This window comes from Megalobrama amblycephala, linkage group LG20 (genome assembly GCF_018812025.1).
Source record: "Megalobrama amblycephala isolate DHTTF-2021 linkage group LG20, ASM1881202v1, whole genome shotgun sequence".
In the NCBI taxonomy this organism is placed as follows: Eukaryota; Metazoa; Chordata; class Actinopteri; order Cypriniformes; family Xenocyprididae; genus Megalobrama; species Megalobrama amblycephala.
The window spans coordinates 19,002,195-19,016,575 of NC_063063.1; the positions used below are offsets into that span (position 1 = coordinate 19,002,195).

General features: G+C 38.2%; 1 protein-coding gene across 3 annotated transcripts in view; it reads left to right on the forward strand.

Moving 5' to 3' along the window:
- Positions 1–7,314, forward strand: part of znf438 (zinc finger protein 438) — a 65,006-nt gene extending 57,692 nt beyond the window's left edge. For all 3 annotated transcript variants that reach the window (XM_048170229.1, XM_048170228.1, XM_048170230.1), the window contains 3 exons: positions 800–873; positions 4,219–5,830; positions 5,904–7,314. In XM_048170229.1, the coding sequence (XP_048026186.1) occupies positions 825–873; positions 4,219–5,830; positions 5,904–6,489 (2,247 nt within the window). In that variant the 5' untranslated portion in view covers positions 800–824 and the 3' untranslated portion in view covers positions 6,490–7,314. The remainder of the gene's footprint in view (positions 1–799; positions 874–4,218; positions 5,831–5,903) is intronic.
- Positions 7,315–14,381: the final 7,067 nt, after the last annotated feature.

Here is a 14,381-nt window from a genome sequence, read left to right on the forward strand (position 1 = left end):
AAGAAACTTGGCTTAGAATGTTTAGCATGTGCAGTTTATTGTCTCTTCATCTTTTCCCTATTTTGTTTATTTTCACACGTGTTAACGACTTCACAGCTTGCCCAGAACAACAGGGGAATTAGCCAACACAGGCTTGATTAAACAAGCGAAAATATGGTTCGACAGACCTGTGTTGTGTTTAGAGATCGGGAAGTTTGTAGAGGCGTAGAGATATGACAGATGTGCTGTGCATGTAAGTGTGTGTGTATCTGTGGCAGTCAGAGCTCATGGCCGTTGGATATGGATGTTCTAGCCAGAACGACCGTGTGTGTCCACCTCTCTTATCTCCTGCAGATCCCTTCCTTTCATCTCCTTTCAGACCTACAGGGTACTGGACAAACCCCTCCCTAAAATATAGTCCCCCACAACACACACACTCCAAGGCTGCTATCTCACTGCCACAGATGAGGACCTTCATGTACAGGCCAAACGACATCCTCGTCCCACTACCACACACACATTAGGATCTCACCTGGCTCATTCATTGTCCCCTCCTTCTCGGTTGGCCATCTTTCCCTCCCTTTCTATCCTTCGCCTCCTGTTGTTTTTCTGCCTTTGCCTTGACTCTAATCTGAGCCTGTGTGACATCTGGAATGTCCTCTGGTTTTGATCGAGATAGTGAGAGAGAGGTGGGGGGAGGTGGGGGGACATAGTTGGAACGCAGGCAGACACCTCTAAACACTGTAATTTAAAGAATCTATTGTGTTAATTACACAGCAGAGGTTCAGTTCTGTTCTCTGCATTTGTTTTTTTTGTCCAGGATCTTCAGTGACAGTGTGGCAGACATGAAAACCCAAGAGCACCGTTCCAGCCCTCTGAAATCACACACACAGAGTGAGTATGAAGATAATAATATACAGTCTTATGAAGCTCATCTTTTAGGGTCAAATAATAATTCTGTTGCAGTTGTAGTCATGAAAAAATGGCTGCTTTTGTAGTATTCAAACAGATTAATCAACAGAGTACTTTTTAATTGTTTAATGTACATTTTTTTTGTTCACTTAAAGGATTAGTTCACATTAAAATGAAAATTACTCCAATCTTTACTCACCCTCAAGCCATCAAAGGTGTATATGACTTTCTTCTTTCTGATGAACACAGAGTTATATTAATAAATATCCTGATGCATCCGAGCTTTATAATGGCAGTGAACGGGACCAACAGTTATGAAGCTCAAGAAAGTGCATCCATCCATCATAAATGTGTACTCCACACGGCTCTGGGGGGTTAATAAAGGCCTGTAGCAATGCGTTTGTGTAAGAAAAATATCCATATTAAACAAGTTATAAAGTAAAATATCTAGCTTCTGCTAGACCGCCTTCCGTATTCAACTTGCGAAAAAAGTTAAGCTTTTAAACTTGTAATTTTTGTACTTTTTTGTAATTTGAATATGGAAAGTGTAGGATGTAGTGTAAGCATTTTGAACTGTGAGAGTTTTACACTTTCTTCGTAAGTTGAATAAAGAAGGCGGTCTGGCGGAAGCTAGATATTTTACTTTATAACTTGTTAAATATGGATATTTTTCTTCGCTTCACTTCAGAAGGCCTTTATTAATCCCCCGGAGCCGTGTGGAGTACATTTATAATGGATGGATGTACTTTCTTGAGCTTCATAATTGTTGGTCCCATTCACTGCCATTATAAAGCTCGGATGCATCAGGATATTTATTAATATAACTCTGATTGTGTTCATCAGAAAGAGTAAAGTCATATATACCTATGATGGCTTGAGGGTGAGTAAGGTAATTATTAATTATTTGCTAATTGTTCTGACAAGTTGGACCACAAAGAACCCCCATTAATGAATGATATATACATATATATATATATATATATATATATATATATATATATATATATATATATATATATATATATATATATATATATATATATATATATATATATACCTCTCTCCCAGTACAGGATTATGGAGGCCACTGTGCTCTTAGGAACCTTAAGTGCAGCAAAAAAAATTTTGTAACCTTGGCCAGATCTGTGCCTTGCCACAAATCTGTCTCTGAGCTCTTCAGGCAGTTCCTTTGACCTCATGATTCTCATTTGCTCTGACATGCACTGTGAGCTGTAAGGTCTTATATAGACAGGTGTGTGGCTTTCCTAATCAAGTCCAATCAGTATAATCAAACACAGCTGGACTCAAATGAAGGTGTAGAACCATCTCAAGGATGATCAGAAGAAATGGACAGCACCTGAGTTAAATATATGAGTGTCACAGCAAAGGGTCTGAATACTTAGGACCATGTGATATTTCAGTTTTTCTTTTTTAATAAATCTGCAAAAATGCCAACAATTCTGTGTTTTTCTGTCAATATGGGGTGCTGTGTGTACATTAAAGAGGAAAAAAAAGAACTTAAATGATTTTAGTAAATGGCTGCAATATAACAAAGAGTGAAAAATTTAAGGGGGTCTGAATACTTTCCGTACCCACTGTGTATGTATGTGTATATATATATATATATATATATATATATATATATATATATATATATATATATATATATATATATATATATATATATATATTATCAGATTAATGTGGAAATGTTTTAAGATGAAAACAGAAATTCACTTTAAAAGTCACTTCCGTGTACTTGGGTACCTGCCCATCCCTAGTAGTCACTGAGAATTAAACTACTAAAATTAGACAATTTTGTAATGTTAGGCCATCAGGTAAGTCCCCATGACCTATTACCCAACATCTGGCCTGCATTCCTTTACGCACGGATGAGGTGTAAACACACACATATGCCCACAAAATTCATTCTCACAAACACATTCTGTTTTTACAACAAAAAACAGACCTACACACAGATATATGTGGTGGCCGGAGCGTAACCTTTCTACTAACATAAACACCAGATCTCACCTTTGAACTCTTCACCTTTCATTCTGCTAATTGGTCCGTGATGCTCTTCTTTTTCTTCATGAACATTAGTGTGACTAAAAATAAGTCCCTATTTTTTTCCACCTAAAATAGAGTACTCTCCTCTCCTTCTCCTTTTCTTCCCCTTTTAGGCCTGGTGAAAGCCAGCTCTTTATGATGTTTCTGTTTTTAACCTAATTAATTCTATAGTAGTCTAAATGGGATTAGGAATGACCCTGCTTTGCACATACAGACTGAAAAACACTTGAAACATCATTTACATTTTTTCCATTTTCATCAGCAATCTTTGTGGCTACACTTTTCTCCTTTTTTCTGACTAATGTTTTAGTTTTGTTGTACTTGCTACTATTACTAAACACTAATTAATCAAGCATTGTACCAAAGTATCTTTCTTTTGTCAACAAGTTCTAGAGAGCTATGTACTGTCGTCTTTTTTTCTTGTTACTTAACTGGTAGAGCTTGAATGCACTGTAAGCCACTTTGGATAAATGTCTCTGCCAAATTAATAAATGAAGACTTCAGATGCAAAAGCCTCTAAGTGCCGTCTGCATTTTCTTCTAAAATGAGCATTTTTATGAAGCTTGTATGTTTAGGTTCAGTAATTTCACTTTAATGGCAATTAATAGGTCATTTTCATTGCCATTAATGTGAAATAACTGAACATAAACAAATAAGCTTGATAAAAATGCTCATTTTAGAAGAAAATTTCAGATGACACTTAGAGGCTTTTGCATCTGAAGTCTTCAAATGTAAATGTACTTTTTTTTTTTTTTTTTTAATCACTGCTGAGCTTTTCATATATTTCCCATTCGTTATTTTTCACGTCAACCGTTATATTAAGCAGAAGAGCAAGATTGTGTGGTTTAAACTTGGTTGTTTAACGGTTATTCCTCTTCAATGTAATAAAGCTTCTACTGCTGGGCCATTTTTATGTTTTAAAGTAGGGTTATTCCTTCTGCGAGTGTGTGTGTGTGTGTGTGTGTGTGTGTGTGTGTGTGTGTGTGTGTGTGTGTGTGTGTGTGTCAGTGTGAATTAGAAAGCATGAGAAGGTATAAGACTTAGTGAGCTGCAGCATGAACAAGAGCAATACGCTGAGCTTGAATCAAAGGGGGCTCAAATTCTTTGCCCCTGGGTGAATTGGTGTGTGTGTGTGTGTGTAAGAAACAATGAAAAAGTAGAACAGGGTTAGACACTTTTTTTTTTTTTATTCACTGTTGTTACATCTGATTTCTTAAATGGCAAAGTTGAATGTGTTATTTTATCTTGTTTTGACAGGTGATGCACGGCCCCACTCCCAAATTAAAGGTCTCCAGTTTCGCAGCATTGCACCCAAAGCCCCAGCAGTGGTTCCATCATCTGCAGTTCTGTCCTGCCAACCTCCCTCAGCCCTTCCAGAAGCATCCACAGCTGTCAGCCCCAAATCCATCCTGGTCCCTGCCCAGAACTATGCACTCATGCAGGTGGCTGGACAAGAGGGAACCTTCTCATTGGTGGCCTTACCTCAGACACAACAGCAACAGCCAATCCAGAAGAACCTTAAGCTGCCTATTCCTAGATACCAACCGGTGAGAAGCAAGAGCGCTCCAGAAAAAGGCAGTAGCAAGATGCCGAGTCCAGCCAAGGTTTCTGCAACCGCACAAGCTCAATCATCTGCCGTAAAATCAGACCAGAGTTCAGACCCAGTATCTGAGCAGCTTATGATCGACACTCCTACTTCATCAGAAATCAACATTGCACCCTTATTCCCAGGTTCACAGACAGATCGAAAAATGGAACAAAAAAGCGATGTCCGTCCACTCAAAAACCAGCACTACCCTTCTGGAACCTCCCTTGTTGCCCCTGTCAAGAAAATCTCACCAGTTAAAACCCAAATAGAGGGTCCAGCCTCGGCTGGCAGTGCCATCACAGTTCTCTCTCCCACTATCTTTAGCAAAGCTGTTCAGATCATTCCATCTCCACCCAAGGGCAAGCTGCCCATCCTGCCCTATGCCAAGGTGAAAAACTCCCTCCTGGTACCAACCAGCCTTGCCAGCACCCCTTTCTCAGACAAGCAGACTGTGAGTGGAGCCAAAAGCAGCCTGAAAAGCCCTCCAGACAACAACATCAAGTCCACAGACAGCAAAGTTAAAAGTGAAAGCCTGAGCCAAGACCACAACAACACCCAATTCAAGAAACCTCCAGGCAAGAAACGGGGGAGGAAGAGGAAAACCATGGAGGATATTCTGGCCTTTGAAGCCCGAAAGAAAAGATCCTTGTCATTTTTCAGAAGGAGGGTACCTGAGAAACCTTCACTTGGTGCTTCAAATTCTGCCTCTCAAGAGAAGTTGCTGGATATATCCAAAAAGTATCGTAGTATTCGTCCCAAGCCGGTACTGGTTATGGAAACCACTATTCCACAACTTGTACCGCTTCCTTCTTTGTCAACACCAGAGAACCCTGATCAGGAACTACTATTAGGACAACAAATATCAGGAAAACCACTGAGTGTTCCACAGTCTTCACAAGCTACTGATCAGCAGCCGGTGGCAGATTGTAAAGGTGGTGGAGGTGTGATTTACACAAGTCGTCCGCTGCACCGATGTCCTACCTGCAGCAGGTGTTTCCAGTTCAAGCATCACTTGCAGAGCCACATGAACAGCCACAGTAACCTGCGGCCCTATGTCTGCCCGGTATGCAGGAAGGCCTATGCTCACTCGGGCAGCCTTAGCACTCATATGAAACTGCACCATGCGGAAAGCAGGCCCCGGAAGAGCCTTTGCTGTGAATTCTGCGATAAGTCATTTGGCTATGTGGGTGTCTACTTCAGCCATTTGAGAGAGGTACACCGGGTAATACTCACCGTTGAGCCATCCATCAGTCAACATGAAGAAAACATGTCTGTAGAAGAGTAAGTAACAAACATTGACTCCCTACTTGCTAAAGCCTTCTTGTTCTTGACTTAGATGTTCCTTGTCTTGCAGGTCTTCAGAAGCTGACGAACAGGCCTCAGAACAGCGGGTTGACCCAGTCGAGCTACAAATTAAGTGTGGGCGCTGCCAGGCCATCACACCTACCTTTGCTGACATGAAGCTGCATTTGTTGTACGTGCATGGAGAGGAAGTCCAGGTCCGACCGAGAGATGGGGCCACGTGCGGCGGCCGTGAAGCAGAGGATGAGCTGGTCAAACATGCAGCGCATTACTGGAGGCAGCTCAATGAGAAACGCAACCTAGTGCACTGCGGCACCTGCAATGAAGAGTTCTTCTCCTTTTCCAAGTTCAAATGCCACCTCCATTCTCACCATCAAGGAGCTAGAGAGAGTCAAAAAGAGGAAGAGGTGGAAGAGGAAATGGTAGGTAAGGAGGGCCATGTATTGAGGGGCCTCAATAAAGGTATATCCCTGAGGGTGGGATCTCACTTTAACTGCATCCTTTGCAGTAAGGTCTTTAATAAAAGACAAGAAGTTATTGAGCATTGGAGGGCACAGCACAACTGTGAAAATCCCACCCTTCTTTGGGATGTCCTAGACTTCAGAGGGGAGAACAAGCCTACTGATGGGCCAAACTAACTGCAAATGGGTAATTTATTATTTGCTCCGTGTGTCGATTGTGTGGTTTATGCAGAAAAAATCCACTAATAGACTTTTTTTTTTTTGTTGTTGTTGATGTTTTGTTTTGCACTGTTTTTAATATCACAAATGTTGTTTTGTAATGCTTGAATTTTGTAATGTTTGTTCTTTTTTTTTTTTCTTTTAATGTTTTATGCATTATAAAGTAATCCACAACATTCAAATCACAAACCTCAAATTTAAACAAAAATATTACCATGGCCCAGCTGTAGAAGTAATATAACTGCCTGCAAATGAAAGACCCAAGGATGATAATCATAATTTGTAAGGTTTGTGTGGAGACAGTGTGTGCTAGTAACTGCTTCAGCTTAAAGTGAATCAGGTGAAACAGACTAACAAAGGCTCATCAAAAACACATTGCCACTCAGACAAATTGAAAATTTGCAATAGACTGAATACAAATGGGTCATGATTAGCATGCTTGAAATAACATGTCAAAGAACATTCAAAGTAATACGAATTATCAGTGACATTCCACAAACACATAAGCATAATCACACAGTTTCAGTCCTCATTCCACAACTAAAATAAATACTGCCGGAAAACCTCTGCTAACAGTCAATTTTCAGTCGAAGACATAGAGGTCCACTAATAACGATTTAAAATATCCCTGCGAATATAAAACTCAATTTGGCCAAACTTTAAGTGTTAGGTTTTGTGTGTGTGTGTGCGTGTGTGCGCGTGTGCGTGTGTGTGTCATAAATATTCTGTGTTGTATTTTTGGATGGAAACGTTATATATTTAAAATATTTTTCCATGGTGAAATGTGTGGTGATTTATTTATATTATCGGTCTATTCCAACATATTTGTGTTTCCGTTCATAAAAAGATATTTCAGGGTAAAGGAATGTTAAAAACCCTCTCAACTGTTATATATGTATACTTGTATAGATAGATTACAAATATATATATAAAAATACTATATACAGCTGTATATTGAAAATATATATTTACACAAAGACTTCCCCTCTTGTAATTCAGTAATTAAATATATTTATCTGTTCAAATGTCTTAAATGTGCAGCTTCAACTACACTACCAGGCAAATGTTTGAGCACACTTGACAGAGTTAAATTTGTTTTAAAATACATTTTATGAACAGTATGCAGAGGACACCTACGTGTGTATTTCTTTACAAAGCTAAAATTTTATTAAATTGCAAAGAAACGGGGCCTATTAGTAAAGAAAAAGCAGCCAACAAGTGTCCAGCACACATGGCATCTCCTTCAGAACTGTTTAAAAAGCATCCCAGGTGGATACTTCATGAAGTTTGTTGAGAGAATGCCCAAAGAGTGCTGGAATCTAGGCAAAGGGTGGTTACTTGAAGGCTAAAATACACTACATGATTTTTATTTGCAGTCTGGAGGAGTCGACTCTAGTTGCTGAATGTTATTGCCGGTCTGCAGATTTTGAGCAGTTGAAAAATTTTACAGAAAATTGCATATTATATAACACGCACAGACTCAGATCCTATCTAGTCGTGGATATAAAATGTATTATTTATTTTGAGTTGATTTTAAAACAGTTTATTGTGTTTGGAACAACTTGAAAATCTTCATTTATAGGATTAGTTCACTTTAAAATGAAAATTAGCCCAAGCTTTACTCACCCTCAAGCCATCCTAGGTGTATATGACTTTCTTCTTTCTGATGAACATAATCTAATAAATGTCTTGATGCATCCAAGCTTTATAATGGAAGTGAACGGGACCAATTAGTAAGAAGCTCAAGAAAGTGCATCCATCCATCATAATCGTACTCCACATGGCTCCGGGGTGTTAATAAAGGCTTTCTGAAGCGAAGCGAGGCATTTGTGTAAGAAAAATATCCATATTTAACACATTATAAAGTAAAATATCTAGCTTCCACCTTCCGTATTCAACTTACAAAGAAAGTGTAATGCCTCTTGCAGTTCAAAACACTTACGCTACATCCAGGGTTGCCAGGTTTTCACAAAAAAAACACCCAATTGCTTCTCAAAACTAGCCCTAAACTAGCCCAATCGCATTTCAGGGGGGTCCTACGGTTAAAATTGCATTCTGGGGGTTAAAATTTGCGTTTTTGGCAGGGCTTCCCTGGTAAAATTCTCAATCCAGGGGGTAAATGGCAAGTTATTTTGAGTCGATTCAACCTGCGGACATGGAACAACAACCGCGGTAACAACAGTGTAAAAGTATCTCAATTCCACAGGATAACTGCGGACTTGGCAACACTGGCTACGTCCTATGCCTTCTGTATTCAAATTACGAAAAAAAAAGCCTTTTTCGTAAGTTGAATACAGAAAACGGTTTGGCGAAAGCTAGATATTTTACTTTATAACTTGTTAAATATGGATATTTTTCTTACTCAAACGCATCGCTTCGCTTCAAAAGGCCTTTATTAACCCCCCGGAGCCTTTCCGTTTTATGATGGATGGATGCACTTTCTTGAGCTTCAAACTCGTTGATCCCGTTCACTGTCATTATGCTTCATTATGTGTCAGGATATTTATTAATATAACTCTGATGGTGTTCATCAGAAAGAAGAAAGTCATATACACCTAGGATGGCTTGAGGGTGAGTAAAGCTTGGGGTAATTTTCATTTTAAAGTGAACTAACTTTTTAATAGTTTTTTTTTTTGTGTGTGTGTGTATAAAATGCCCAATTTTTGACTGCAAGTAGTGTAATCACTAAATATATATACGATGCCTAGCATTTTAAATCTGTTCACAGACTCTAAGTCATGTAGTGTATTCCAGCCTTACCATAATAACATATGTTATTTCATTGTTGACTTTACTATTATGAAAATATGGACATTAGTAATGATAAAGAATGAGTAAGTGTGTTCAAACCTCTGTAAACAGTTATCTACTTGAACGGGTGCTATGTAAAGTGAACTGCACTAACATTACTTTTTGCCACGAAACAAGCCGCAAATCCCAAAGCACCAATTGAATTCATATTTTAGATACCCTAAAGTCAATGATTTTGATTTTAACAGTCATCAAATGGACAACTACTGATTGTATTGTTGAAATTACCCCTTAAGTGTTTTCATTGTGTCTTTTGTGGATTGCTCCTGATTTAAAAGAGAATGAAAAGAAATGTTTTGTTTAAAATGTGGTCTTACTACATTTAAAGTGATTGTTTTATGATGGGAAAAACATTTTTCAGGCTTTAGGCCTTACTTAACACATTCTTTGTGGTTCAAAGCCTTTATTGACAAGTGTCTGGTAGCATTTCCAGTTCTGAAGATTTCCCCGCCACTGTGATAGTTAAACTTGTCTGTTTGTGGCTTTAGCTAAACTAAGCCCTGAATAGCAAGAGCGAGCATCGTCCCTGCATTATTGATTATTGGTGCCTAAATAAAAAATATCTAACTACAATAATATTCTGTGTTTATTGTATTCAACAGCCTTCTGGCTGTCTGACTTAGATTTCTCCCATCATCTCTCTAATGAACACAAGCGAACACATAAGCTGCTGCATCTTAAGGCTTACCTTATTCCATACAAAGACATTTACCGCAAGACTTCATTTGTAGGTTGCACAGAGCAGTGAGCAGTGTAAGGCAAGAATTAAATCAATTTCAGCTGGACACATGATGGATTCATATTAGTCTGTGTATTTTATGCAACAACCTATATTCACTGAAGGAGTGCTAATGCTTCTATAATGTCTGCTTGAATGTCTTACATCATTAAATTATCACTGTATGTCATCATTATATTGTAACAGAAACATTAGAAAGCACTGCTTTCGCACCCCACTGTGATCAGTGTAGTCACACACGCAACATCTAGTATTTTAGTAGTATATCGCTTATGACTGTGAATTAAGGTTTTTCTATCACATTTTTATATTGTATTCCTCAGTGCTTCCTGAGCAGATCTGCCTCTGATTTATAGCCTACATTAAATGATCATAACTTCTCTGTCCCAATAGTGCAGTCACTTCAGATGCAGGTAGCGAAGGAACGTCAACACCGATGCATATTCCTCTTTAATCTGTGTGGCACTCTTTCTCACTTCTACTCTCTCTCTCTTCGCACCAGAAACATGATCACTCACAGGAGATCAAAGCCCATCCTTCTAACAGGATTAGAGGATGGAGCTTTAGGAGGAGGAGAGTGTCTGTTTTAAAGTAAATGAAGGATGTACGGCTGTAGAAAAGAGAAGCAGAAAGGAGGTTATAGGGAGAGGGAGAGAAAGAAGTAGGAGGAGATGGCAGAGTCGAGATAGTGCTGGGGAAAAACGAAACGGCAGAAGAAAAGGGGGATGCGTATATGCACACCCTACATTTCATTTGCAGAGATGACCATGATGAGGAGGATGAATTCTTCATGAACTATGATGAATGGATACTGATGAAAGAATGATAGCCAGTGACGGAGAAAGTTCTCGCACCCAAAAAAGAAGCAGCCGAAGTACAGTGAGCACGCACACATTTTAATACAGCATTAACCAGCATGGAGACTAACGGAAGCAAGAAGCTCTATCGATCTGGTTTGTTTGGAGGAGAAGGAATAGAGAGATTATGTTGAGCTGAAGATGAATGAATTAAGTAAAGGGTGTGTCTACAGTAGATAACCATCACCTGTATTTTCACAGACACAGGCCTGTCTGGAGCCTGGAGTGTGATGTGAACTGAATGAACGCATGCACTGGAAAAAGAAGTTTTAGCAATATCGAAACTAGATGGCCAACACGGGAAACATTTTAGGGCATCTCACCTCTTGTTCGTAATATGATCTACAGTGGTGCTCAGAATTATTGGCACCCTTGGTAAATATGATCAAAGATGACTGTAAAAATAAATCTGCATTGTTTATCCTTTTGATCTTTAATTCATAAAATGAGTAAAAATCTAACCTTTCATTGAAGGAAAATAATTGAAAGTGGGGGGGAAATCACTTTATGAAATAAATGTTTTTCTCCAAAACACTTTGGCCATAATTATTGGCACCCCTAGAATTTTTTATGAGTAAAATATCTCTGAAGTATATTTCCAGTCATATTTACATTTTTTTTAGCACACCAGGGTGATCATAAACATGAAATTGTCCAGCCATGACTTCCTGTTCCACAGGAGTACAAACATGAGGAGACACAAAGGCCAAATTCCCTTAATCATTTATCACAATGAGTAAAACCAAAGAATATAGTTCTGATGTGCAGCAAAAGATTGCTGAGCTTCACAATATAGAAAGTAGCTGTAAGAAAATAGCTAAAGCATTGAAAATCCCCATTTCCACCATCAGGGCAATAATTAAGAAGTTCCAATTAACTAAAGATGTTACAAATCTGCCTGGAAGAGGACGAGTGTCTAAATTGTAGTAATGCGTGGTGAGGAGGAAAGTTTGAGTGGCCAAAGACTCTCCCAAGGATCACAGTTGGAGAATTGCAGAGATTAGTTGAGTCTTGAGTCTCAGAAAGCGATAAAAAAAAATATCAAACAGCACCTACATCCCCACAAGTTGTTCAGGAGGTTTTCAAGAAAAATCCTCTGCTCTCATCCAGAAACAATCTCCAGTATATTCAGTTGTCAGACATGATTGGAACTTCAAATGGGACCGGCTTCTGTGGTCAGATGAAACTAAAAAAAAAGAGCTTTTTGGCAGCAAACCCACCAGATGGGTTTGGTGCACACATGGATAAAAAGTACCCCATGCCCACAGTTAAATATACTGTTGGATCTTTAATGTTGTGGGCCTATTTTTTGCTGGAAGTCCTGGATATCTTGTTCAGATATATGGTATCATGGATTCTACCAAATATCAACAGATAAAAAATCAAAACCTGACCGCTTCTGCTAGAAATCCTATAATGAGCCATGGTTGGATCTTCCATCAGGACAATGATCCAAAACAAACATCAAAACCAACACAAAAATGTGTCACTGAGCACAAAATGAAGCTTCTGCCATGGTCTTCCCAGTTCCCTGACCTGAACCCTTAAGAAAATGAGTCAGGTGAACTGAAGAGAAGAAGCACCAACATGGAGCTGTGAATCTGAAGGATCTGGAGAGATTCTGTATGAAGGAATGGTCTCTGATCTCATGTCAGGTGTTCTCCAAACTCATCAGCCATTATAGAAGAAGAGTCAGAGCTGTTTTCTTGGCAAAAGGAGGTTGCAAAAACTATTGAATAAAAGGGTGCCAATAATCGTGGCCAACGTGTTTTGGATATAAACATTTATTTCATAATGTGACTTTCCCCCCACTTTCAATTCTTTTTCTTCAATGAAAGGTTAGATTTTTGCTAAGTTTATGAATAAAAGATCAAAAGGATAAACAATGCAGATTTATTTTTACAGCCATCTTTGATCATATTTACCAAGGGTGCCAATAATTCCGAGCACCACTGTATTTGATGTTATAGAGAATATTCAATAATAAAAAATGTAGGATGAGACTTAAATTGATTGGACAAGAAATAGATTGGAAATTGGTAAAACAATATGTAACATCCTAAAATCAACATTCGTTTATTTTGCAAAATTTTTGCAAAAGTCTTTTTTTTTTTTTTGAAAAGTTGTATATGTGTAACCCTGACTAAATATACACTACCGTTCAAAAGTTTGGGGTCAGTAAATGTATTTTTAATTAATATTTTTTTTAAAAGCTGCAGTCCGTAACTTTTTTGGGTTAAAAATTATTCAAAATCAATTTTTGAGCCAGTACATAACCAGCCAGTGTTCAAATCTATCTCCTTATCTTAGCCTGATTCACAACGGTAAGCTTGTAAAAATGTTTTCTAATCCAGATGGTACTGGTAGGTTTCAGCTGGAAATTCGAGCATGCATCCATTCGTCTTTGCATCATTACGTCACGTCTGTTTACATAAAGAAGGAGTCCCAGCTAGTAGGTTATATATGGAGGACGCTACATCATTTACTTTTCTCACAGCAGCTGCAATAATTTAACTTCTTTTTTTCATGGCGGATCCAGAAAGGTCCAAATGACAATCATCGGTGACAATTAGAGATTCACCCGTAGTCAAAAGCAAAAGACTTCGGACTGCGGAGTGGCTATAGAAATCTACAGGTAACGCTAATACACACTAAATACATATTCACGCAATGTTGTTAACATTAACAATTTGAGAACAAAGTATAACAATAATAATAATTTGCACAGTTTGATGTGATCTGAGCTGAGCAATCGTTAGATTTAATCACCATTGGTAGCGCGATTTATTGCTTTTTTCTCAGTTGGTCAGAACAAAAGTGGCAGACATGTTACTTACTTGTTCAGATGACATTTTCCAGTGAAAATTCTTATTTTGGTCAAACTTCCAAGACGTAGAATCTGTGATTCCAAAGTACAGTATCCACACCGGTGTGGATTATTAGATTAGACATTAGATTCATCCGCGCTGAGGAGTCGTGCCAATGCACAACCCACATAAAGATGATAATTCTGCATATAACTGCAATTGTAGGTTTCAAACAGAGATGGCGACAGAGAGGCAAACTTACAGACTGCAGCTTTAAGGATGCATTAAATTGAACAAAAGTGACAGTAATGACATTTATAATGTTACAAATAATTTACATTTCAAATAAATGCTGTTCATTTGAACTTTATATTCAACTAAAAAATATCACGGTTTCCACAAAAATGTTAAGCAGCACAACTGTTTTCAACATTGATAATACTAAGAACGAATTCATGAGCACATTGGAATGATTTCTGAAGGATCGTGTGATACTAAAGGAGTAATCGCTACCAAAAAGTCAGCTTTGCCATCACAGGAATAAATTACTTTAATAATATTTTATTTAAATAGAAAAAAAGTTATTTTAAACTAATAATATTTCACAATGTTACTGTTTTTACTGTATTAAAATAA